The sequence below is a fragment of the Glycine soja genome, chromosome 7 (assembly GCF_004193775.1).
Source record: "Glycine soja cultivar W05 chromosome 7, ASM419377v2, whole genome shotgun sequence".
NCBI classification, from domain to species: Eukaryota; Viridiplantae; Streptophyta; class Magnoliopsida; order Fabales; family Fabaceae; genus Glycine; species Glycine soja.
In genome coordinates this window covers 4724765-4749739 of record NC_041008.1, presented here as the reverse complement: position 1 = coordinate 4749739, position 24975 = coordinate 4724765, and the positions used below count along the sequence as shown (strand labels likewise).

The 24975-nt window shown below is 31.8% G+C and overlaps 3 protein-coding genes across 5 annotated transcripts; 2 read left to right on the top strand and 1 right to left on the bottom strand.

Annotated features, from left to right (window-relative positions):
• Positions 1–3335: 3335 nt before the first annotated feature.
• On the bottom strand, positions 3336–9352 carry LOC114418292 (ORM1-like protein 3). Its single transcript, XM_028383567.1, has 3 exons — positions 8769–9352; positions 6812–6960; positions 3336–3812 (listed from the first exon to the last, which is right to left on the bottom strand). Exons 1-3 carry the CDS (start codon positions 8952–8954, stop codon positions 3674–3676), a joined length of 474 nt encoding a protein of 157 aa, XP_028239368.1. The 5' UTR covers positions 8955–9352; the 3' UTR covers positions 3336–3673.
• Positions 9353–13116: 3764 nt separating this feature from the next.
• Positions 13117–17592, top strand: LOC114418291 (probable serine/threonine-protein kinase WNK7). 3 transcript variants are annotated; one of them, XM_028383565.1, is made up of 7 exons: positions 13117–13815; positions 14729–14766; positions 14996–15223; positions 15309–15529; positions 15628–15785; positions 15893–16292; positions 16451–17592. In XM_028383565.1, the coding sequence occupies exons 1-7, from the start codon at positions 13699–13701 to the stop codon at positions 17311–17313; spliced, it is 2025 nt and encodes a 674-aa protein (XP_028239366.1). In that variant the 5' UTR covers positions 13117–13698; the 3' UTR covers positions 17314–17592. The 3 variants fall into 3 exon arrangements, with proteins under 3 accessions (XP_028239366.1, XP_028239364.1, XP_028239367.1); XM_028383563.1 differs by having other exon boundaries at positions 16448–17592; XM_028383566.1 differs by lacking the exon at positions 14729–14766 and having other exon boundaries at positions 13705–13815; positions 16448–17592.
• Positions 17593–18984: 1392 nt separating this feature from the next.
• On the top strand, positions 18985–20302 carry LOC114418290 (protein yippee-like At4g27745). Its single transcript, XM_028383562.1, has 3 exons — positions 18985–19112; positions 19204–19329; positions 19815–20302. Exons 1-3 carry the CDS (start codon positions 19110–19112, stop codon positions 20040–20042), a joined length of 357 nt encoding a protein of 118 aa, XP_028239363.1. The 5' UTR covers positions 18985–19109; the 3' UTR covers positions 20043–20302.
• Positions 20303–24975: the final 4673 nt, after the last annotated feature.

Here is a 24975-nt window from a genome sequence, read left to right as displayed (position 1 = left end):
TGATGAAGGAGAGAGAATTAATTAGGCGTTCCAATTAAGTTTGTAAATGTAACCTATAAATTTGGTTGAGTTGCTTTGTGCTCTTTTCAGCTACTCTTTTCTATCTCTGTCTGTACAAAAGTTAGTGGGCTGTCAGCTTTGTTGTCTACATTATCATATCTGAGATTCTTCCAACTATGAAAGCACTTTGGTGGAATTATTCGGAGGAATTATAGTAAAAGAAATCTGAAAAGGAAGGACAAGGGGAGTGTTCTATGATCTCAGTGTTTTGGCTGAATCAGAAATTAATTAATGTCACACCCACTTTTTTAATGCAAGCTACAATTAATAAAACAAGCAAATAGTTAATTACATGTAATACTATATATAATATAGCAAGACCATATAATTAGACAAATCTTGAAAATTGGATTACCTGCCCCAACTAAATATACTAACCTAATAATATAGTAATTGTCATCCACTTTTAGTTTAATTTAATTTGAAAACTTCAATTCCATGAGTGTCTCCTATGTCATGATCCATCCACCTGTTGTTAATTATAGTATTATTTGCAAGGACTAAGAAAATTCTGAAAAGCATAACTTCGTTCGGTATTTTAGTGGGGCCCTCAAACATTCCCTTGGGGCAAGTGGAAACTATTTCTTCCACTGGCCAGGTCAATGGTTTGGCTTTACATGTGGACGAGTCATTAGCTACTATTTTTTTTTTAAAAGTTGTGTTTTTCACTCTGAGATAGCTCGATTGGGGAACAAAATACCTTTCCTCATGTGTTGGCCTTCTTCTTACGCCAATCTCTTAATTATTCTTTTTCTTCTTCTTCTTAGGGTGTAAATTCATCTTTGAAAATGAAAATGTTTTTTTGTCCACGATTGAATAACCGATCTTGAAACAGATGACATAAATAATTTATAAATGTATCAGAGTAGTTTATACTTTACAGCACAAATACAGTCCGTTAAATATAATTAATTAAAAACTCAAGATGTATTAAAGTAACAATTAAACGGCACACAAGTCTTAATCGAAATTATTTGATGTCAACGAATAAATAATGAGAAATTCTAAAGCAAATTATATTAACATTTTTTACCGGTTAATGTAACGGGCAGTGATTTGTATTTATTAAACAAATAATCTAAAGTTCAAATTCTGATTGACTTTTAGATATGAAATAATTTATGCAGAAAAATACTCATTTTGTGTACGTTTACGGTTCCCAACACTTAACAAACCAATACCATAGTTAAAAAATATATATTAACACTCACAAAATATTGCATATATATATATATATATATATATATATATATATATATATATATATATATATATATATATATATATATATATATATATATATTACTTTGATATATTTCTTTAACATTTACATCAATGTTCGTTAAGAGATTAGTGTAAATATAAATAAGAGGCACATGATATAATGCTCACTTGTTTTAGTCCCAGTAGTATAAGTATTTTTTTTTTTAATTCCTATAAAGTCTTCTTAAAAAATTTCCTATAAACTCCTCTCCCCTTTCTTCTCTTATCCCTTACCTGTTTCCTTCTTTTCTTTTTCTTCTCAACAGTATCTCCTTCCTCATTTTATTTTAAGCGTTGTTTATTTTACGTCAATTAATTCTCATTAACCCTAAATTGAAGAGTTGTTGATGTTGCATAGTTCAAACACGCTTCTTGAACAATATATATGAGATAGCTTGTGAGTAGCAATTCGTGTTAACAACCCTTTTAGTTACAATAACTTGTTGCATCATTTTGGTCGTGTTGTATAAAACATTTGGAAACACGAAAGTTACTATTTAATTTATTTTCTCGATCACATGATGCTTTCACCACACATCATTGTCAAAAATATCCTTCGACAACAATGCATGCATGATGTAAGCATTTTCATTTTCAAATTTCTGACAATTTAACAACCGTAAAAAAAACTTTAGTGATTTTATACTGAGTTTCAATTTTGTGGTAGTGATAGAAAATCTAAAGTTAATGGAGATAAATAATACAAATGTTCAAATGTTTTATGCAACAAATTAAAATTATGCAGTAACTCCCTGTCCTTGTAAAGAGTACCAATACAAATTACTACTCACAAACTATCTTGTCGTGTTTAGAGTCAATGAAAATTAGTTGATGTAAAAGCATTTAAAAAAATGAATGAAACAAATGTCAATGCACCATATCATCTCCTATTAATAACATCAATTTTTTTATGGCAAGAACCAAAACGAAATTGGAAGTACTTGTATCTCTCTATATATAATAAGTAATAAAATTAATTGTTAAGTACTACCTATGTCTCTCTATATAAAATTCTCTTCCAATTGTCTAGTGCATTAATTATCTGTCTCTTTCTAGATGACACTCTTCCAATTGTTTGATTTATTAATTATATTTATCTCATAATATCCTTGATTAATTGTAGTATTTTTTTTCTCCGAACGTTAATTGCTCTTTGGTGAAAAACGAATATTATTAATGAATTTAATATAATTAATTAAATTAATAAGTTTTCTTAAAAAATCTCAAGTTAAAAGGGTTTTATATGTAAAGACGGTATTAGATAATACATCCTTATAAGACTGATAAATTAATTGGATCCTACGTTAACTTTTGTCACAAGACATTAACCAAAACATCTTTACATCTTAAATGCACCATAGAAGATCAACTGGCTTGAAATCACGAATAAGGCATAATTTTATCCTCTAAAAAATAGAGAGGCGGATCAAATTAATCTTTTAAAATGCAGGTGGATAAATTTGAATCAAGGAGGGAAGAAAAATGGAATATAACAATTTCTTGTGGCTAGTATGAGACCAGCCAGAGTTTCTTGGATTACATGTAGAACCGTTTTTAAACAAAAAATTCAAAATAATTATTTCTAGAAAAAACGGATATTTTTGCTTTCATAAAACAATCTCAAAATAAGCATGTGCACTTTTCAAGCAGAATCTGATATCATGCTGCAAATATTTATATTTGGGTCCAAAATACATTCAGTTTCAATTTTTCATAACAGTAAAATTAATATAATGAGTTCATAAAAAAAATTAATATGAAAAAATATTGTAAAAGAAACTTAACTCAATTAAATATATAAACTACGATGATATGACAACTTAAAAAAAATGCTTAAAATTCCAACGTAGCGTGACTTGGTTTTCAAGTTTCCATAGCACCATTCAACTTGTCTGACACCGCAAAATCTTCACCATTTGACTTCTCAAATTTCAGGTGACCTCTAATGCAAGTATTCAATTTATGCTTTTATGAGTTATATAAAGAAGGACTTTTATTTCCAAAAGAAAAAGTTATACCCAATAGAATTTTAATGGTAACGGAAAGGATCATCCTTGTATATCTCAGTTCTAAGGCATCAAATAAAGGGAAAAAAAGGCTAGAAAAGGTACATTTTAAAAGCACCGATATAATCCGATACATATACTTTTCCACTGTACAGAAAAAAACTCAACATATTTATTTGTTTAATAATACCTTAGAAGCAGTTGGCAACAAAACATTACTTGAGTATCCTTCCAGTTCTGCCTTCTATACAAAGGTGTGACCTTTTCTCCAGAACAAAAGGACAAGAGGCTCTTGAGCAGGTAGGTGGTGGTGGTAGCCAAGTGTCACGGACACATGCAACATGTCACTTATCAGCATTGATTCCAAATATCCTGACCTTGTGCATGTGGGGGAACTTTGCAACAACCAGCACAATCACTGCAACAGTGTTGAAGAGCAGCATTGGATTCTGATAGTCTGTTGTGTGTGAGGCTATCAAGTACCTGACAATGAGCAAAAGAACAAAAAAGAAGGCAGTAAATAACTATTGAGTTTTAAAATTCTAACTATAGTCTATCTAACCTTCAAAATATACAAAATTTCTTTAAAATATCAAGTATTGTGGTGCTTCTCATCTTCAAGATACAATTACAAATTAGTTGTCTAGTTGCATTTTGAATAAAGCCTTATTTTGTCAAAAAGTCTTAATTTTAATATTAATTATGAAGTATGTTACTTAATTATGTTTGGTTATTATCATTATTCATATATATTTTAAAATAAATTTTAAAAGCATGTGAGCTTTTACTAGCTCGTGAGTTTAGTTTTACCTAAGCTCTCAAGTTAGACAACCTTACAACAACTTCCCCACTAAGTAGGGTCAGCTACGGATTAAACAAAATCATTGTGTTATGTCAAGAACTAAATCCTCTGCAAATCCATTTTTTTTTTTCACATGGTCAAACCACCTAAGGTGAGATTCTAATCTTTACCATATTTTCCTCAATAGATGTTAGCCCTAACAATCTAAAACATTCATTCATGATCTCATCTTCTCATGATTTTCTGCTCATCCACTATAATAATCTCATCTATGCAACACTAAGCTTATACTCTTTTTGACTCTCTATAACCCAATATTTAGTAACACAGAACACTGACTTTTACACAAGTGCAGTAAAAATTTTCTTAAAAGTTTGAGACAGTTTCCATGAGAATCTGAATCATATCAAAGCTGCTGACATACAATCCACTTGCTGAGGCCCAAATCATTTCCATAAATAGTAACTACTGCTTTTGAACTTCTCAGTTGTTGAAAAACAAGATGGGTGCACCCGTTTATTGCATGTTTGGAAATGATTAGTTCTAGGAAAATAATTGTTTTTCCCTCAAAAGCTACCCCACCCCCTACCCCCCCACCAAAAAAAAATTTCTTCAAAAATAAAATGCGCACTTGATCTGGATCAGTTATGATCAACTCCATGGATATTGGTAGCACTAAATTGAACCAAATGTCTCTAGGCAATGTTTTTCATGTACAATGTTCACTGGAGTATTTGGCATGCAAAATACAGTCCTTTTCAAGAATGTCTTCAGGCAAAAAAATCTGCTACGTAAATTATCATCTTTTTGGCCTCTCTGGCGCTTACTACACTGTCTCTCTGTGAGGGTTTTGTTTAAACTTCTTTTCTTCATTTCTCTTAGGCTTCTTAAATTATATTTGCATCCAATATTTTTATGTTACAATATAAAGCTGTTGGACATCTATGACAGCCAATTTCTAGGTTACATAGGCACACAAAGAGAGCATCAAATACTAACTTCAAACCACTTTAAAAGTTCCCCACACCAGTAACCCATGTAAACAGTAATAAGATGGAAATTGTCCTTAAAAGCATTGTTATCAGTTATCACTTTCTCACTCTATCATTTACAACCTATGGAAACGACATTTAGTATTAGCTAGTCTACCAATTGATTTACAACCCTGGCTAGATAATATTTTAGGATATGAATGAAAGATATATTAGAACTATATAAGATTTGGCTTCTCCGTTGAATAGCTAATAAAATCCTTACTCTTCCTGTTCCTGAAACAAATGTCACTCGAGCAGTGCGAAACAAATCTTGATTTCAGATACAATCCAATGACATAGATGAAGTTCTAGGAAGGCCACAGTTACTACAAATCATAAAGCGGGAAATTTTCATATGTAGCAATTTTACTTTGCTTTTTCTTTTCTTATATTTTCTTGTTTTTGAAACAGATTCATGTTTTCTAGTAATTGCTTGTAGAATTGTTATAATACAACTGTTATGAAGCATACACTTATAACCCTTCAAGTATCGTGAACATCTAAACAAACAACAGAATTCCAAAAATACATGCAACTTATTAAGCTTCATCACAGCTGAGTGGCATGTTCTGCAAAGATAACGAGCACACATGCTCACAAAATGAGAGAAAAGGGAGTCTAATTCAATAAATAGTCAATACAATACCCCAAAAAACATGTTTTGAAAAAAAAATATTAAATTGGACAATAGTTGTTAATCCCAAAAAGCAGTGCAGAGTGGCCAACAATGAACATGTTATGGAAGGATAGTGGGATGGCTTTCATTCTAACCAATTAAAATTAAATAAAGAAATTAAAGGTTAAGACTTAGAAGAGATTAACAAGACAGTGATGAAAAACCTGCTTTGGAGAGATTAAAAACATAATAACACAGACAGAACAGAGCACAGCAGCAAAGGTCACAGTTGGCCAGAAAATGGCCAGGGGTCAGAGATAACCGGAAAAATATGGAGAGCAGAGGGTGCAGAGGCTAGGGAAGGCCAAAAATTGTTGTAGATATGACAAGTGTTGTTAGAGAAGAGTGGGTTTTTTGTTGGAAAGGAGAACAGTGGGTGCCACTTCATAATAGTGCATGCACGTGACTGAGAAACTAGGGTTTTAAGTTCTGATTCAAAGGTGGGGGAAAAATCCAGAATTGACATCCTAAAACGGCCCTAAATGGTGCTGATTCATAGTAAAAATAGGCTTGTTGCAATCCACTCCAATAACACCTGCTCCATCAGTGATTTTCAGCAATTTTGTCCACTACCGCAGCTACAATGGCCACTAACTCAAACTGTGATGCTATTCAATTTTTGCAGCATGCTCCAAGTCGCTCCACAATACAATTCTGCAATAGTGCCACTAATTGGAACTATTGACAACTATCAATTGGATAAGTTGTTATTCATGGTTTCCACACATAAACACAACATTCATTTGCTAGTTCTAGCACTAAAAGAATGCATGTTATTAATAACACTACCAAGAATGACAAACATTTGTCCACATCAGTGATTCAGTGTAGACAATATTTTAATGAATGATGTTGATATTTATATAACAAGGGTGCACGCACACACGCACACTTTCATAGACTCTATGACATCACTAGAAGCAGATACCTTTGTATATAAAAATGATGGCATGCAAATTAGAGAACTTACAGCACCAAAGGAACAACTGTGAGAAACTTCCTGTTACGAGTAAGCTGCTTTCCATTGTCTACCTGCTCCCACCAAGTCAATCTATTGTAGATCCCTTGGTCCTCTGCAAATGGAGTTCCTTTCTTCCAGTGAAAAAAGTGATATGTTACCTGATGGACACAACATAATCAATTAGGCCATTTAGAGAAGTTAAATTGTTTTAGCATCCATTAACAATAATTTACAAACAACAGATTAATTTATAACCTGATTCAATCATTCAATTTTGATTGCAAATAAGAAAAGAAGAAAAAAGATGTCTTCCCCATCAACTCACAAAGTAATAAATGAGCAAAAATGGATTCCCCAAGTACTATGTTAATAAGTTGGCTTAAAGAGACATAACCCCCACCCCAAAAAACAAAAAGGATTATATTAGGTTCTATGAGAAAGCACTATCAAATGAACTTATTGTTAGAAAATTATTTAACGATAAGAAATATTAGGTTCTATGAGAAAGCACTATCAAATGAACTTGAACTTTTTAGAAATGGCCACACCTTAAAAGGCACCATGAAACTTGAACAGACATACTTCTAAAGTCAAACAGAGGAAAAGCAAGAGCAAAATTTTTGAATATTGCAAGCAAGATGAAAACTGGTTAAGTACAGTAAAATAAAAGCAATTTGTTCAAGATACAAAACAATTAATTGAATCAAGAGGAAGCAAATATGTGAAGGACTCCTCTGTTTTGTGGCATTTTCCAGAACCCCCATTCACCTTCTTTGAACATTTCAGAAACAGTTGGCTCCACCTTCTCAAAAGATGAAAATGTTCCTCTAAGGATCATCCGGAATGTAGAAGGCCAACACTTCACAAATAACAAGTAAAATAAACCTATGGCTGGCAATTTGGAGCAAAACCAGATCATTGGCAGGCAGAGCGATTAAGAGACACACAGGAAGCCTAGGACATTTCCAAGCAAATTCTCTAATAGCATCAACATCTTTCTAAACTAAGAAAGGCAAATAATGGTTTAGGAAGAGACTACGACAAGTAAAGACCAAACTGAGCTTATGTATCTTGTAGGGGAAGGTAAAAAAGGAGGTGGGGCTGTGGAGACTGGAGAGGATACATCTGATATAGTAAATATTTATTAAAGATAGTTTAGAACATGGTGGGGCCATGGAGATGGGAATGAGAAATCAATTGTGTAATATTTAACTAAATATTTATTTTGGCTTTAGACTATCAGCAAAGTCTATCCATTAGGGAACAAGCTCTCTTTTAAGAAGTAAATGCAAGAAATATATTGGTCAATACATAGTTTTTTAATAGTATATAATAACTCCAAAGCTTTCCTTGAGTGGCGTATTACATTCCTGTCCTTATTCCACATTCCAAATGACTAACTTCCTAGCCACAGGAGAATTAGAACAAGAATATTGCAGAGTAACTAACTTCCAAGACGTGAGATATAACATGAGCAAGATTATAGAGCAGACACAACAAATTGCTGGTAATACAAACTAGGAATTGGAGGCACCCTCTTTCCTTAACAAGAGAAAACTGAGGTAAAATAGAAAATCATTGGAACACTAACCACTTTCAATTCTAGATTGTGATTTTATGAGATGACCTACCAAGGTACCTCTAATTTGTACATGCCTAATGATAACTCCCACCCCACCCATTTATTAAGCCACATGGAATACCAAACAATTCCAAATGACACAATAAATCATTATCCCAATTGTTCTCCAGGTCAAGCACAATTAAATTCCTTCTAAGATAAGATCATATTCTTAAAATATTCAACACAAACAACACAGGCATACCCTAAAAAGGCCTTAAAACTGAAAGGTGTCCAAAAGGGTAACCAAATCACCAAATCAAAAAATCAAAGACACCCAGAACTCAATTTCAATTTTTTTATTTGTAAAAAGGAAATAATTAAAAGGAAGAAAGAGAGAGATACAGCAAAGTGTGCGAGATTAACGATGGTCCAAGCGATGCCGGGGGAGCAACCGAAGACGGAGAGAACGAGGATCCAAGAAAAGAAAAGGATGAGGATGTAAGTGGTCCAAACGCCAGGGTACGTGAACCACTCCGTGTTCCTGTTCAGATCCGCCGGTGGCACCGCCTTCACGTACAGTTTTGCCATGAATTCCGAAGATACCCTTTTAACCAAAAAAAACCCCAATTGCGCGATCCCAGATGCTAAAGTTTCGACCTTTCAATCAAATGCCTTCGATTCGAAGATTATGGGGCTTCTTCTTTGATGGGGGCTGAAATTTCCAAAACCCAGAAACAAACCCTCTTCTCTCTCTGTGATTAAAATATCAAAGACGGGAATTGGATGGTGTGTGTGGAGGAATTGCAAAAAAATGAAAATGAGAGCTAAAAATTGATTTTTAATGGGCAAATAATGATAGTGGAAACTGATCAATGGAACAAAATATCTTGGAATAATAAGCCCAACTTATATACATATTCAGAGGGTGCCAAACGACGTCGTTTGGGATTTCTTTGATTTTGTTGGGGGTTAGATGCACACAGGGAAACCTAAATTGAAATAGCCAGCATGATTTCTGTTAAATTCTGATTTTTTTTTTCTTTTTTTCATTTTTAACCGATTGTTTGACCAATCATATATACAAATTGAGAAGTGCATGTATTTATAAAACATAGTGCGAACAATTTTTTTTTATTTCTTGTTATAAGACTTAATTCTATTTTTGTGTATTAATTATTTTTTAATTAAAATATTTTGAATAATTTTTTCTCTCTCCTATGAAGATGGAAGAAGATGATGATAAAGTTGAACAAATATTATAATTATAGACAAATTTAATGTTAATAAATAAATTAACTAGTTTTTTTAAGAAATACAAATTAGTTAATTATATTTTATAATTAGGAATAGTGGAGTATATTATACAATTTTCAATTAGTTAAATTTTGAGTAATATACGTATGTATTAGTTATGAATTTGTGAAGCACTGTAGTCGTTGAAATTATAAAAAAAATCAAATAATTTTTTTTAAACTGAAATTACTATTATTTTAATTCCTAAAATACATAATTTATTATTATTATAGTTACTAAATTTTATAATTTATTACCATTAAAGTCTTTAACTGGGTTAACAAGAGAACGTGACTAACAAATTTTAATTTCAAGGATTTATTTAAAAAAATATATTTTTAAGTACTACTATGATAGTGTTTCACAAATTGAAGGATTAAAAATGATGATTTATTTGTTAAAATTTATTCAACTATAAAATTAAGAGAGATTTATTAAATAAACAGCGAGACTTACAAAATTTTGTAATTTCTAATGCCAGAATTAATATTGATGGTATTTCTCTTACGAATTTATATTGCCATTTTTTATATAATATACCACAACTGAAAATAATAATGTAAAAAAAGTATAATGTAAAAAAAGTTGATTCATAAATTCCAATTTAACTGCTAGCACTTTACCAGATAATTTGGCTGTAATTTTGATTGGAAATAGAGATGATAAACATCCAAATGCAACCTTACAGGGAGAAAAGTCGTTATACGAAGCATTGTCATTTTCTAAGGCAATACATTATTTCATCAAATGCACAGTTAGAATAACTAAAAACGAATTATAGAAAAATAAAAAAAGATATATCAATAACTACTGGCAGATAGCAATCCGCAAGAAATAACAATTTGACACGATTGAACAACATCAACCATCCACTGGTGATATCAACCATTAATTAGACATGCATCAGTTTTATGTGCATATCAACCATTAACTAGGACATGTCCATTCAAAGCCAAATTCTCAACTGCCCCTTTGATCACATCAATGTCAGTTAGCCACACCAACTGTAATAGTACTTGGCATTGAAGAGGATAAGGAAACATTTCAGCCATATGAAACCCAATAACATAAGAAATTTGATCACTTTTCATTCCTTCTTAGTCACTATAACAAAGAGTACAAGACCACTTTTGCTATACAAGGCAAAGTCCTCACAATTGTTCTACAACATATCACAATTACCGAAGCCATGCAGTTAGTGGTACATGTGCCTCCCCTTTGTTATGGTACTCAAAAAGAGGTAAATACACCAATTTTCATTTCCAATTTTCAAACATAGCAATAATAAAGAGGCCCAGCTTTCATCCACTAATTATAGAAACTCAATGTATTTTGTGTTTTTTTGGTTGAATGATAGAAACTAAATGTATTTAGAGGCCAAGTAGAATAAAGATTTTCAAAATTTAGAATATGTTATAATATTAATGATCTTGATTTATTTTAAAATTTGAAAGAATTGAGAAAATTGTTAATAAAAGAACTTAATACTCCAATTAAATGTATTAAATTATATGAAAAGATATTAGATTATTTTAAATGTATGTTTTCTTATAAAATATTATTATTTCACTTAAAAGTAGCTATTAATCAAAAGATAATTTCAAAATTTAAATTACTTAAATCATATTTTAAATCAATAATGTTACATGATAGATATAATAGTTAGTTAAGTTATTTTTATTGAGAGTGAAATATTGAAAAATTAGTTAATTATAAAACTTTATAAATGATTTTCTAATTCAAAATGCTAGAAAATTAATGCAAGGATTACTAATTTGTTTTATATTAAGTTACTCTATTAGTTTTGGTTTGGTTAAGGCTTCAAAACTTTCTAAACACAATCCCTGTAACATTTAATGGTAAAGAACTATGTCATGGTTACAAATTTGGACTTCAAAAAAAAAAAAAGAAGAAAAGAATGACAAACTTTGCTCAAGAGGCTGACATTACAAAAATTATAATCCTACATCAGCTTCTCCTTTCTGAAACATCACACAGAAGAGGCAGATATAATTTCTTGTTATCGACAAATATTAATTTATTAGAATTTTATTAGTTTGGTTAGCAGAAAAAAACGAATCTATATATATTTTTTTCTTTTTTAACTATCAAATTCATCTTATATTTCCAAAAGTCGGTTATAGTTGTTGATGGAATTAGCAATTTAAGGAAGAAATTAAATGAGTGGAACTTTCCCTTCAGCCAATGCACCTTTCACAAAAGGCAAGGCCTGCTTCGGGAGTTAATTCTCATGTTTATCGTCACAGTAACAAAAACAATTCAAATATAAATGACACTTTATATGAGTCCTTTTAATCCTAATGGATTCATCTTTCCAAATCCACCTCACAAAAAGGTAAGGACCAGAGATTAGTAGGTCATGTGAACTAATAATTAAGGCTATGGAAACTGGAAAGCATAGGACAACCACACATATTCAGAAAGTATATATGATATGAATTGTGTTAACAAAGTGACAAAGTAACTTTTTTTAAAAAAACAAAGTGACTAGTATAATTAACCGTGTGCAAGTTACCACCATTCGCATCACCTTATTTATTAATCATTAAATGAAAACCAGAATCAAAATTTATATGAAAATATGCATGGTAGAAACAATGAAAGAAGTTCATCTAAAATAAAAACAAAAGAGAAGAAAATAACTACCGAATTTTGTTGCATTACAGAAAACGTGAACGAAGTGCACATCACACACTATCTAGATTTTTTTATTTCTTTCTCTAAAATATAATCTTATTTCATTTTTAGTCTTTACAAAATTTTTGCTCTACGTTTGATTCTTGGAAAATTTCTGTTTTGTTTTGGAAGAATTATTAAAAATAATTAATTAATTTTTTTAATAAAAATTAATCATCAATAATGAAACATGAAACTGATAAACACTTCACAATCTACACATATAATATGATAAAAAAAAACTTTAAATATGAATTTAGTTTTTATAAATTTTTTTAATTTATTTTTGTTCCTACTTTTTTTTCACTTTTAGTCATTATCAATTTGTGTTTTTTTTAATTTTAATTTCTGTAAAAAAAATTATTTATAAAAATCGAAAATAAGTAGAATTTATCATTACTCAAATATTATACTTAATCAATTAAGTTAAATTCCTTATTAAATTTTATAATAGCTAAAAATGAAGAATTTTTTTACAAGGATAAAAATTAAAAAAATACAAATTTACATAAACTAAATTCATATTTAACAAGAAGAAAAAAAAAACTAAACTTTTTTGTTCAGTTGGCTATTTGTTTACTTATCTTCTTTTTCTCTCTTAGTTTCTTTGGTGAATTTTTTCTTGTTTGAACCCTTTTATCTTATTTTAATCTAACAACAATAAAAATAAAAAAACCATCCGTGATATTTTCCATCAATCGAAAGATAAAAGTCATCTGATCCTCATCTCCACATTAATATAAATTGAAGTTTCTTTCTGTTAGGTAGTTACTTAGTTTAGTTCATAACTTCTCCCATTTGACCTCAAAAGTCAAACCTCATCTTCTTCCTTCTCAAACGCATATTTCTTAACAAAATTAGCACTCTGATTCACCATATACCTGTCTGTTCACCCCTTCTCTTTCTCATCCATTGTTTCCTCATTTTCTCTTTCTTCCCTCACCAACCACCATTCCTCATTCCTCCCTTTTTTCCCTTTTGATTATTTTCCTCAGAAGGTTGGATAATGGGAGACCCATTTGGTAAATTTTAAACCTTTGGGAGTTTTTGGTACCTGGGTCGATGGAAGAATGGACTTTGAGAGGAAGGTGGTGGTGTTGGGTTTCATTTGATTATGATTTTTTGCTATGACATGGAAGGTTGGGTTTTGGATTTAGGTTCATTGCCTCCAACCATTGTCATCGAATGCCGATTCCAGCTGCGGTCGGCATTCGATTCCTCCTTCGTTCAGTCCCAACCTTTCTCCATTCCAACCACGAACTAGGGCCCATCCTGTAAGCACAAATAAACAAATACAAAAACAAGCAATTTGTGTTTGGTTCTGTTTGTTTCAGCCACTAGAATGAATTCTGGTGCTGTCTTGGCATTGCCTCCTGTAAGCAACGTGTTCAGGACAAGGGAACCTCATGATTTTGAGGATGACTTTGTGGAGAAAGATCCAACCGGCCGCTACATAAGGGTATCATGACCATTCTTCATTTATATATTTTTGGATTCATTTGTGGTCAACTTTTGTGGTTCTACTAGATTTGAACCAATGTATGGGAAATGTGATGTTGTGTTTGTGTGTTTTATAGAGGGAGGTGATGTGTTTTAATTGCTTAGGTTGGTTTGATGGTAAAAAAGTGCTAGTTGAGCTAGAGTAGCTAGGCGGGCACATTTGGAATCAATGCTGCATTCGTGGTTGCACATATGCTGGTCTTCAAAGTTCAAACAATAGTAATTTGATATTGATTAGCCATATTTTTCTTGTATGACTTGTGGATTACAAATTTGCTATACAAGCTATACAAGTTGAATAAATGGCACGATGCTAGAGACTGTATATTATGTGCCAAAATGCATCCTCTCCTTCACTTTGAGTTGGGGACGCTTTTGTCAGGCTTGAAAGTGTTCTTATCATTAGAGAAAAAATTTGTAAATTGCCTATTAGGTTGTATCTGTAATGAATTGCCTCGATACAACTATGAAAGAGAGAATCACATTTTAAGTTCCATTTTTACTATATAAACCAGGTGTGTTAGTGATTATTATTTTTAATGCAGAAGTGTAAAACCTATCTCATGCTTGAAATTCATTATTACAAATAATCCTCCATATGAAAAATTTGCTTTCTGTAAAACACAACTAGGGATATTTATTACAATATGCACACATCGTCCAAGGGGATTTGTTTACTTCTTTTCAATGATGCTAGGATTCACTTGTTCTTTATATTTGCTATTTTCATTTTTTTTCTCTCATTTTTGTCTCAGAACAATGAAATCTTGGGTAAAGGGGATTTGGTTACTTCTTTTCAATGATTCTATGGTTCACTTGTTCTTTATATTTGCTATTTTCAATTGATTTTTTTTCTCTTGTTTTTGTCTCAGAACAATGAAATCTTGGGTAGAGGTGCCTTCAAAACCGTGTACGATTCTGATGCCTAGTCTCTATTTTTCTTTCTTTCTATTTTTAATATTTTTACTCATTATCTCTATTTCATTATATTTTCTTCCTAGTCTTCTAGTTTAATTTGATTCAGAATTTACTTGCTAAGAATTATTTCTTCAAGAAATTTAGTCCTCAATAACAATTAGGAGGGTTCTGGCAGTTTTTACTTGTTAAAACATGCTATTTAATCTCTTTCTCTTTTGCAGTTATAGGGGGTTTGATGAAGTTGATGGAATAGAAGTTGCTTGGAACCAAGTTAAGATTGATGGCCTCATGCATTCAGTAGATGATCTTGCGAAATTGTATTCTGAAGTTAATCTATTAAAGTCTTTGAAACATGAAAATATCATTAAGTTCTATGATTCTTGGATTGATGATAAGAAGAAAACTGTTAACATGATTACTGAACTCTTCACATCAGGAAATTTAAGGCAGTAGGTTCTCTTGATTTCCCCCTTTCCTTTAAGTTTTTCGGTTCTAATGTGCATATATGAAACTGTTTACACCTTTGGCTGGCAGATATCGCAAGAAGCATAAATATGTTGAAATGAAAGCTATAAAAGGTTGGGCCAGGCAGATTCTTCATGGCTTAGTATATCTTCACAGTCACAAGCCGCCCATTATTCACAGAGATTTGAAATGTGACAACATCTTTGTGAATGGAAACCAAGGTGAAGTTAAGATAGGGGACCTTGGTTTAGCAATTGTCATGCAACAACCAACCGCCCAAAGTGTTATTGGTAACATTTACTTTCGTTAAAAGTGATGTTATTTTTATCATTCTGGTCCTTTATGGCACTGAACTATGCTTTTGTTTGTTGTTTCTCTATTTTAAAAGGGACTCCTGAGTTTATGGCTCCAGAACTATATGAAGAGGCATACACTGAACTTGTTGACATCTATTCTTTTGGGATGTGCATATTGGAGATGGTTACTCTTGAATATCCCTATAGTGAATGCCAAAATCCTGCTCAAATCTTTAAGAAAGTTACCTCAGTGAGTAAATCAATTATTGGCATATCCTTATCAGTTATAATTGCATGCTCATAATAAAAGACTTTTTAACTCATATTTATGCTTTGTTGTGATGTATGTCGTTGCAGGGCATCAAACCTGCTTCCCTTAATAAGGTGAGTGATCCCCAACTTAAGGACTTTATTGAGAAATGTCTGGTTCCAGCATCTGAGAGATTGTCAGCAGATGAGCTTCTTAAAGACCCATTTCTACAAGTTGAGAATCCAAAAGATCCCATCCTTTATCCTTTACAACCTCCTAGCAGAACACTGAGAGCATATTCATTCAAGTCTGGTTCTCTATCTATGGACATGGATTCTGACTACAAACCGTTTTCTATGAGCATTTATTCTGAAAGCAACCAGGAAAACCCACATTGTCCTATTTTTGAAGTGCAGAGGACATATAAGAACAACAAGTTTAGGTTGAAAGGGACTAAAAATGATGTTAATTCAGTATCATTGACCTTGCGAATTGCTGATACATGTGGTGAGTATTTGGTCTTTCCTTTACCTTCACCTTCACCTTTCATTATTTTTGTTTCGAGGAGAGGCGGGGGAGTAGATAACATCTGAATTAGGTTTTGACATGCTTTCCGGTGCCTTGGAATTTGATACTTGATGCATAGTTTGTTGTGTTACTAGCAGGTCGAGTCCGGAATATACATTTTCTCTTTTACCCTGATACAGATACCGCAGTCTCTGTGGCCACAGAGATGGTTGAACATTTGGAGCTGGCAGATCATGATGTAGATTTCATAGCCGAGCTTATTGATTACTTGATAATGAAACTTCTACCTTGGTGGAAGCCCTCACCAGATCATTGCTCATGTGGAGAATTAAGTCCTTATTGTACAAATATAGATGGCCAAACATTAATGGCATGGCCGTGGGGTTCTGTCTCAACTAGTATTCCCTCTGAATTGGTTATTGGTCAGGATGGCTTCTCTGGGTCTGATACAACTCCCAAAGAAGATTTTGTGGTGTCTGAGAATAGCAGTGTTTCCAAAATTGCTAATAATGCTACTTTTGAGGGTGATTGTAATTCTTCTAGTCTGGTTAAATTGGAAGATCGATATTCACAAGGATCTAGAGCTTCTGAGATGATTATTGAAAATACTTCTATGAAAAATGACAATTGTCATGATTCCAATGATGATTTAAGTTCTAAATGCTTTAGTAGTTCCATGTCTGAACTTAGGGATGTATATTTTGAGGACTGTAAATTGCAACAAACAGAGTATTGTGTTGGGGAAGGAGTTGTGATAAATGAATTCCCAAAGAACTCGGGGTCAGTTCTTGGAACATCCATTAATGTTGAAAATCTGGCAAGTAGCTGTTCTTATGTGTCATCAACAGAAGAGGACATTGATCTTGGGCTAAAGTTTAAACTTGATGAAATTGAGGCACACTATCAGCATTGGATTGATGAACTTAATGAAATGATGCTGGAGGCATTGGAATCCACCAGACGGAGATGGATGGCCAAGAAGAAATTGGCTGCTCAGTGATTTTGAACTTGTTGATTGACCTCTTTTTACCCTTGTCAAAATTGTTTCATTGTAAAGTTTGTGTTCTTAACGGCAATTTGTGTATTGGATGTGGCTCTTTTTAGTGGAAGCGAGTATCCTTACCCTCAACCTATTTTTTCCATGCTTTGGAGATATTTCTCAATCTCTCATTAGCATAGCATAATGTAGGAGAATGTGTCTCGAGAAAATTTTATAGTTCTAGAAGACGCATTCTGATGGGGACCCTTTGCTATTTTAGTATATTGTTCATCATTACAGCTTTGCATGCCACAATTGTTGCAGATCATTAGACTTCTTCCCTCCACAAAATAAGCACGAGCAAATAAAATCACATTTTAAGTACTTTATTTTCTGTGTAAAAGAAAACCAGTATTTCTTCAAAACTCCAATCAACCAAATTTAGTGATAATTTGAATCCAAAACTCTCGGATCACTTTTAAGTATTTGGCTAACATAAAGTTAAAAACACAAAAAATCCTGATTTTTAAATCCAAGTGTGGAAATTGTGATTCATCATTACCCTTGAAGGAATTTAGTAGATGAAGGTGCACTTAAGGAAAGCATGTATGATTACCATTTCAGATTGATTGTGAAAAGTGTAAGTCTACTTAATACTAATAGTCAACCTAAGTGGAAGAAGTGGTTAGTGGTGATTGAGACTTGAAATGTGCACTATCAGGATCCAGACTTACAAAAAGCAAGATAAAGAATATCAAAATTTGTATGAACTGTAAGGATTTTTTATGCATATTAATGTATTAATGTGAGAGGGTGAAGCGAGATTTATTGCTGAGTATTTGCACTTAACACCCCCAATAGATAAGGACTCATCCGTTGAGAAGACTAACAAGTAAAAAAACTTCAAAACCAATATAATTAGAAAAATAAATTTGGCATTATTTAGAATTTATATCTTCTAAAATCTCCCGGCACATATAAAGGGTCAATTAGTTGAAATTTGCTACAAAAACTCAACCCTCCCTCTTTTCCTCTCACCGACACCCTCTCCCACAACTATGATTATATTATAAAGGAGAATATGTATTTTTAGCCTTTATACTTTTTTTTTAAAATATGGCCAATATTCTTATACTTTCATATAAATAGATTTAATCCTTAAACTTTAAAAAATGTGGTTTTAGTTCTTCATAACTAAAAACTCATCATGTCTTTTAAAAATTCATCAAAATAAAAGTACAGTACCTTTGACCGAAAATATACGGACTAAAAATATATATTTTTGGTACTATAAAACATATATAACTAATGCATAAACCAACATACACGTAAAAATCAAAAGGGCAAAGGTAAGTTTTACTTCAATGTACAAGATGATGAAAGAAAACACATTAACACAAGACTCCATAATATCAATTGGAGACATTTTCAGTGGAATCTTCCTTTCGACTGATTCTAGTTTTGCATATTTTGTATGTGTTTGTTCTCTCTTGTGCTTATTCTAAAAGGAATACCTAGCTTTTCAAGCAACACAATATTTGTTAAGGAATTGCATCACTTTCTCACCAAACTATTAAACTACTTTTCTCATGCCGTCATTTTCAACACCTTTTATTTAAGCAATATTCTTATTATCAAACTCTTTTAGAATCTGCGTTACTCAATCACCCTCTTAGGCATATTCTTTTCTTCAAATTATTTCTGTGTGATTGACGTCACATAGTTTGGATAGGTACGTATCTTGCACTTCAATCAGCCCTATAGACACAGTTTGAGATAACCATTTGACAAATCATAACCATTATCACATTTGTGACATGGTAAGATAGGCTTCTAGTGTTTGGTTTGGTCACTTTTCTATAATTGAGTCTTTGACCAACCTTTTCCTTTTACACTTTTATTTACGAGTAGGAGCAAAAGTGGCAGTGCCAGGCAAATTCATCAATGGCAGAGTTGATGGCATCACGGGCATACTGCTGCTTTAAGTGCCAGAACCTTGTTGCTTTCCATGATGATATTGTTTCTAAAGATTTCCAGGTGAGATTTTCTCTTCCATTTTTGGCATTTTTCTCTATGTTTATGCTAGTTTTCTAAATTGAAATGGATCATCCATTTATACCTATCAGAATAGGATCTGTTGAAGCTAAATTTTGACTAATCAAATGTCTGAAACGACCAATTACCGACGAGGTGATTCCCTTGAAGCGCCAACAGGATCATAATAAAAAACAAGACTTCTACAACTTGTCGAGCTAAAGATTAGGATTCATATACTTAATATTAATCATGTCAAAAACCTTTCAAACATTGCCTGAAATTAATCTGATCTGCAGTGAATTTCTTCAAATTATATTGTCAATTTCCTTCAAACTTGTATATGCCAAGGCTATATATATAGTTCACAGTTTTTTTATGCTGTTTGTGTGAATTAATTTGGTGCCAAATCTGGATAAAAGGGTCGGATGATGAAGATGTTTCAGGTTCCTTTTTAACCAAGGATTTTCAAGAGTTATGTTTAACAGGCAAGCAATGGCAGAGCTTTTTTATTCTCTCACGCAATGAACATTATTTTGGGTCCTAAAGAGGATAGGCAACTTATCACTGGTCTTCACACAGTGGCTGATGTGTATTGCTCTGACTGTGGAGAGGAACTTGGTTGGAAATATATTAAAGCTTATGAGGAAACACAGAAGTACAAAGAAGGAAAATGCGTACTAGAGAAGTTCAAGATAATCAAGGGCAATGGATAGTAAATTTTTTTTACCATTTTGGATCCAAGCCATCAGATTTTAATTGTTCATAGGCTGATTGTGAATTTCTTGCAAAGATCATAGGGGAAGAAATTGAATTTGTTCAAATTTCAAAACATTATTTTAGTAGTTACTCTAAAAAATTTCTAAATGAAATAAGTTACATGATTTCTCCCCTAGTGTGAACAGTTAATTGGTCCTTTTTCATGTTGTACAAAAGATTCTTTTCAAGAAAATTACAAAGGTCATTCATTGGTATTGGTACATAAAGCTTGGCAACTAGCAGAAGCCTCTTTGTTTTTGCACTATCAGCCAAAATGACTGACTATTTAGGTATAGATAAAACAGATACAATTCTATGTACTTTGGTGTTTTTCTCCAATCACAATGGGAGTTTTACTTGGACAATTTGCATTGACATTTAATGAAATAGTTTATTATGCGCCTTACTAAAGTGAAACTCCAATTGTGATAGGAAAATAACACCAAAAACACCTATAGAACTATATGTAAGTTTTGTCCTTTTAGAATTTATAGTAGTAATTTATAGCTTAATTATAATTTTTAAAATTTATTTTAATAAGTTTTATATTGGAAAAAATCCAAATTCCACATAGGTTAAATATAAAGTCATATAAGAGTATATAAGTGAGAGACAACTCTCGCCCCTTGAGCTAACTTTTGGGATTGAGTTAGGGCTAAACTCATATTCTAAGAATCTAAGATTTTACTATTAAGTTTATGAATAACTTGATTAATCTGTTTAGCTTAATATCGTCTAGTTAGACTGCCTTTATTTTTGCATGAAGTAGAAACTTTTTCTTTGTGAGCATCATTCTTGTAAAATTGAAATTCCAACTGTTAGAAAAGTTGACACATTGTAACTCTCAATTAAGCAGATAGAATCCCACAACCCCCATATAGATATTGTTGTGCCCCCACATTGATAACAGGATGTACTGTCTAAAATATGTGATATTTGTACTCCGTTCTGTCATAAAATAAATTGATTTTATATCCTTTAAAAGGACAAAGTAAAATGAATGATGCTTGGCACATCTTTTGCTGTTTCGAATTCTACTAATTCAAATTTAAGCTATTGGAGCATCTCAAATAGTGTAACTATGGTAGAGTAGCTTAACTCATTTTTGGTGAGTTTTATCAAGTCACATGAGATTTAAGAATTTTAACCAGTTTTCTCTCTAATGGTGTAATCGTTAAAAACTTAAAATGGATCATACAATTATTTTTATATAAGAATTGACATTTGCCACTTGGATTACTTCAATGCTCTAACAATGAATATGCATAAGAACTAATTCTTTTAAGTTAAAGAATTTCGTAAACAAGTTGAAATTGCTCCTAGGTACTTACAGAAAGATGATGTTTATTTAGACTGACAAATTGCTGTCTGCTGAAGCTTTTGCATGACAAGTCAATAGTTGAATAAGACAGAATTTGTCAGAGTCAGAGTTCTTTTAACTGTTCACTTCAGACTGGTGTCCAATTGTGGGGTATGCATAATACAGAACTCCTGCAGCATTTATTTGAAGCAAACCCACAAAACTAGATAATAGTAGGAAAAAAATTAAAGGAAAACATGTGGTTAGTATCTCTATAATCATCTTCATCTTCAGTATGATTAGTGAGTGAAGCACTATTTTAGTCCTCACAATTGTAGTGTAATGTCATTTTAGTTCCTAAAATTATTAAAATAGTTCCTAATATTGTGAAGTGTTAATCAAAGTACTCTTTTTGCTACTCTCAATTAATTAACGATGTAAGAGACACTTAGTGACATGTTAAGTGTCATATTGGCTTCTATGTGTCACACACTAAGGCTGTGTTTGCTTTGGCGTGGTCGTTTGCCAAAGCTTCCTCTCACAGAAATTGTGTGTCTTGAGTGTAAAACAAACACACTAAAATGATAGTTGAAATCCATGACTTGAGTGTGTTTGGATTAAGGTTTGGAAGTCTTTGAATGGAAGTTTGCACATTCCAAATCAGTGAACTGAGAAGCAACTCTCTTGTATCATTGAAGTTAATGTGTTACATTGAATGTAATTGTTTTCCAAACACAGCCCCATGTTGACATAAACTAAAGTAAGAGTAGAAATACAATTGATTCATCATCTTTTCTCCATTCAGTAACTTTCAGTTCTTCCTCTCCTTCCTTCTCTCCTATGCTTCTCCATTTTCATTTCTCTGCTACTTGAGAACAGCCAAGGTTTTTGCAAATGTGAATGAAGAGATTGAGATGCTTATTTTCCTTTTTTCTCGCCAAAGCCTCAGCTTGGTAATTCCACATATGTTCAAATTGTACTGTACTAGAAATGCCAGAAAGCTTGGTCACTCCAATCTGATTATATGCCATGCCATGGTTACACATTTAAAACAAGTACTAACTTTTAAGAATTGGGATTATAATAAACTGCATGTCAAATCCAATAGATAATATTGTTACATTATTTTTAGTTATTAATTTGTGTGACAATGTGACTTTTTAGTGGGAGAGTTCCATAAAAAGAGTTGTAGCTTTTTGTGCAGGCAGTGTCTCTGCTTTGGTACTTTATGCAACAGTGAATTTCTTATTCTAATCCTGGCAAGATATGAAACTAAAATTTAACTTCATTGGACCTTTGAGTTGAAATTAATAAATCTATTAATTACCAAATGTGGACGTGAGATGTGGAACTGTTATAAATTAATTAACTGAGGATAACAGAATATTAAAATTTATAATTTTAGGGATTATTTTAACATTTTAATAGCTAATTTTACATTGCATTACATTTATGAGGAGTAAAACAATGATTCACTCATGCTTAGCTCAATAGCATACGTAATACTATTGACTAACATGTTGGTCTCAATGAAACTTAATATGGATTTTTAAATAATGTTTTGAATTTGAGTCTCGTGATAAAAAAGATAATTGAGGAAGGATATTCCAATAAAAATAGTCAATCATGTTTTCTAATAGATATTAGAGATAAATAACGGTAATAAATATTTCATATTAATAACACATTAAAAAAATAACATTCCACCTTAGACTTTTTTTTTTGGTTCAGCTCCACTTTAGACTTTGATCATTAAGTTTTTAATTATCACATTCATAAAATATATTATAATGTGAACCTAAACCATAGAACCAACTCAATCTGTTGAAGTTTTTGACAAGACTGCTTGAAAATACTATTAATTATGCTAACATACATGAATCAAACAATAACTAAGTTCAGTTAATAGAGCTCAGCATTTGCAAGGATCGAAATATTTGTCTATAGCTTTTGCACAAGAGTGGAATAATCTAATGGATTTATCATTTAAGTGGCAAAGTTATTCTCAAATAAATGAGTAAACAAAGCCAATGTCTGAGATTCAGAAACATATCCCTTTCTCCCTGTTGTAAATGTCTTGTCTACCATACATCTTAGTTTATGTTTTAAATATTTCTTGTAGATTTTTAATAAAAAAAATCAGTGTTTTGTTTCTGTTTGGCACGTTGTTACAGTTATTGTATGAATAATGTTATATTTTATTATAGTTTCTTCTGCAAATCTTTTTAATAGTTTACAAAAAAAAATATTAGATAAAAAATTAAACTACTGCAGCACTTATTTGAAGCAAACACTGATTTTGTTTTTTGGTCAAGCGAAAATCTCGTTCACAAAACTAGATAATAGTAGGAAAAAAAACATTTGATTAGTATCTCTATAATCATCTTCATCTTCAATATGGTTACCCAATTCAAAGGCATGCAATTTTTTTTTAGAAGGCAAAACAAAGGCTAAGCTAGGATCAATTGGCTCGGATAGATTGACATCACCTAAACCAAATCGCCCAAACAACAAAGTCTGAAGTCATGTTAAAGATAAGAAGGAAAAAAAAAAGTGACAAACATCATGGTGTGACAAGAACCAAATCCATGATGGAAGCAAAAAAAAACTCTGCCTAAACCTGTAAAGAGACAAAGAAAAAGTCGATTAATATTGTTATAATTTTCGTCTTCAATAATATGGTAAGCCAATTCAAATATACACAACTTCTGACTACTCAATGGTCATCCACTACATAGTTGTCAATTCATCATTATTTTGAAATTTTCTCACAAAATCTGTTTTAATGATTTGGTTTTAATAAATTACTAATTCCTATGTTTTTTAATTTTAGTTTTTGTCTCTATATTCTTTAAAAGTTTGATTTTGAATCTCTAATAGTTTCAAAAGTCCTAAAAAATAATATTTTGGTAGGACTATATTTAAGTTTGAAATTATATATAGATGTAAAATGACGAAACCTTTATACAAAATCAAAATTAAGATTAAAAAACTAAAAAAAAAACCTAAAAAATACGTTTAACCATAATCATTAATTAGTAGTAAAGTTTCAATTACTCTTCCTCCACCCTTTTTTACACAAACTATCTATAGTTTTGATTCACTTTCCACACTACATCACTTATTCTTCTCACCATTCTCCTCTTCATCACTTTTATTTAATTTTCCCTCTTGCCACTTTTCTGCCTCATAAGCAGGTTGGTTGTATCTACACAGATACGTTTATGCTGATGAACAATCCAAATTCTAAGGGGTTCTTCTTTTGAAATTAAACTCCACAATGTGTGGTGTATCAAAGAATATTAGAATATTAAACTAAACCTGAGAGCCAACTCAATCTGTTGAAGTTCTTAACAAGACAACAAACATGTTGATGTTTGAAAAATACTATTAATTATGCCAACATATACGAACATGTTCCTAATAATTTTCCAAAGTTTAATTTATAATAATATTGAATAGTCTAAAGCTGATCCAACAGACAATAACCATATTCAACTAATGGAGCTTAGCATTTGCTAGGATTGCAATATTTATCTATTGCTTTTGCAGAAGAGTGGATTAATTTAAGTGACTAATTAAGTTCTTCT

What these genes read in the sequence shown, in the direction of transcription:
- LOC114418290 (XM_028383562.1), top strand. An exon ending in TTGTTTCTAAAGATTTCCAG is followed by an intron (nt 19,330 to 19,814) that starts GTGAGATTTTCT and finishes TATGTTTAACAG; the next exon opens with GCAAGCAATGGCAGAGCTTT.
- LOC114418292 (XM_028383567.1), bottom strand. Translation starts at nt 8,954, where the DNA reads ATGGCAAAACTGTACGTGAAGGCGGTGCCACCGGCGGATCTGAACAGG. An exon ending in TTAATCTCGCACACTTTGCT is followed by an intron (nt 6,961 to 8,768) that starts GTATCTCTCTCT and finishes TGTGTCCATCAG; the next exon opens with GTAACATATCACTTTTTTCA. An exon ending in ACAGTTGTTCCTTTGGTGCT is followed by an intron (nt 3,813 to 6,811) that starts GTAAGTTCTCTA and finishes GCTCATTGTCAG; the next exon opens with GTACTTGATAGCCTCACACA.
- LOC114418291 (XM_028383563.1), top strand. Translation starts at nt 13,699, where the DNA reads ATGAATTCTGGTGCTGTCTTGGCATTGCCTCCTGTAAGCAACGTGTTC. An exon ending in CAACCGGCCGCTACATAAGG is followed by an intron (nt 13,816 to 14,728) that starts GTATCATGACCA and finishes TTTTTGTCTCAG; the next exon opens with AACAATGAAATCTTGGGTAG. An exon ending in ACATCAGGAAATTTAAGGCA is followed by an intron (nt 15,224 to 15,308) that starts GTAGGTTCTCTT and finishes TTTGGCTGGCAG; the next exon opens with ATATCGCAAGAAGCATAAAT.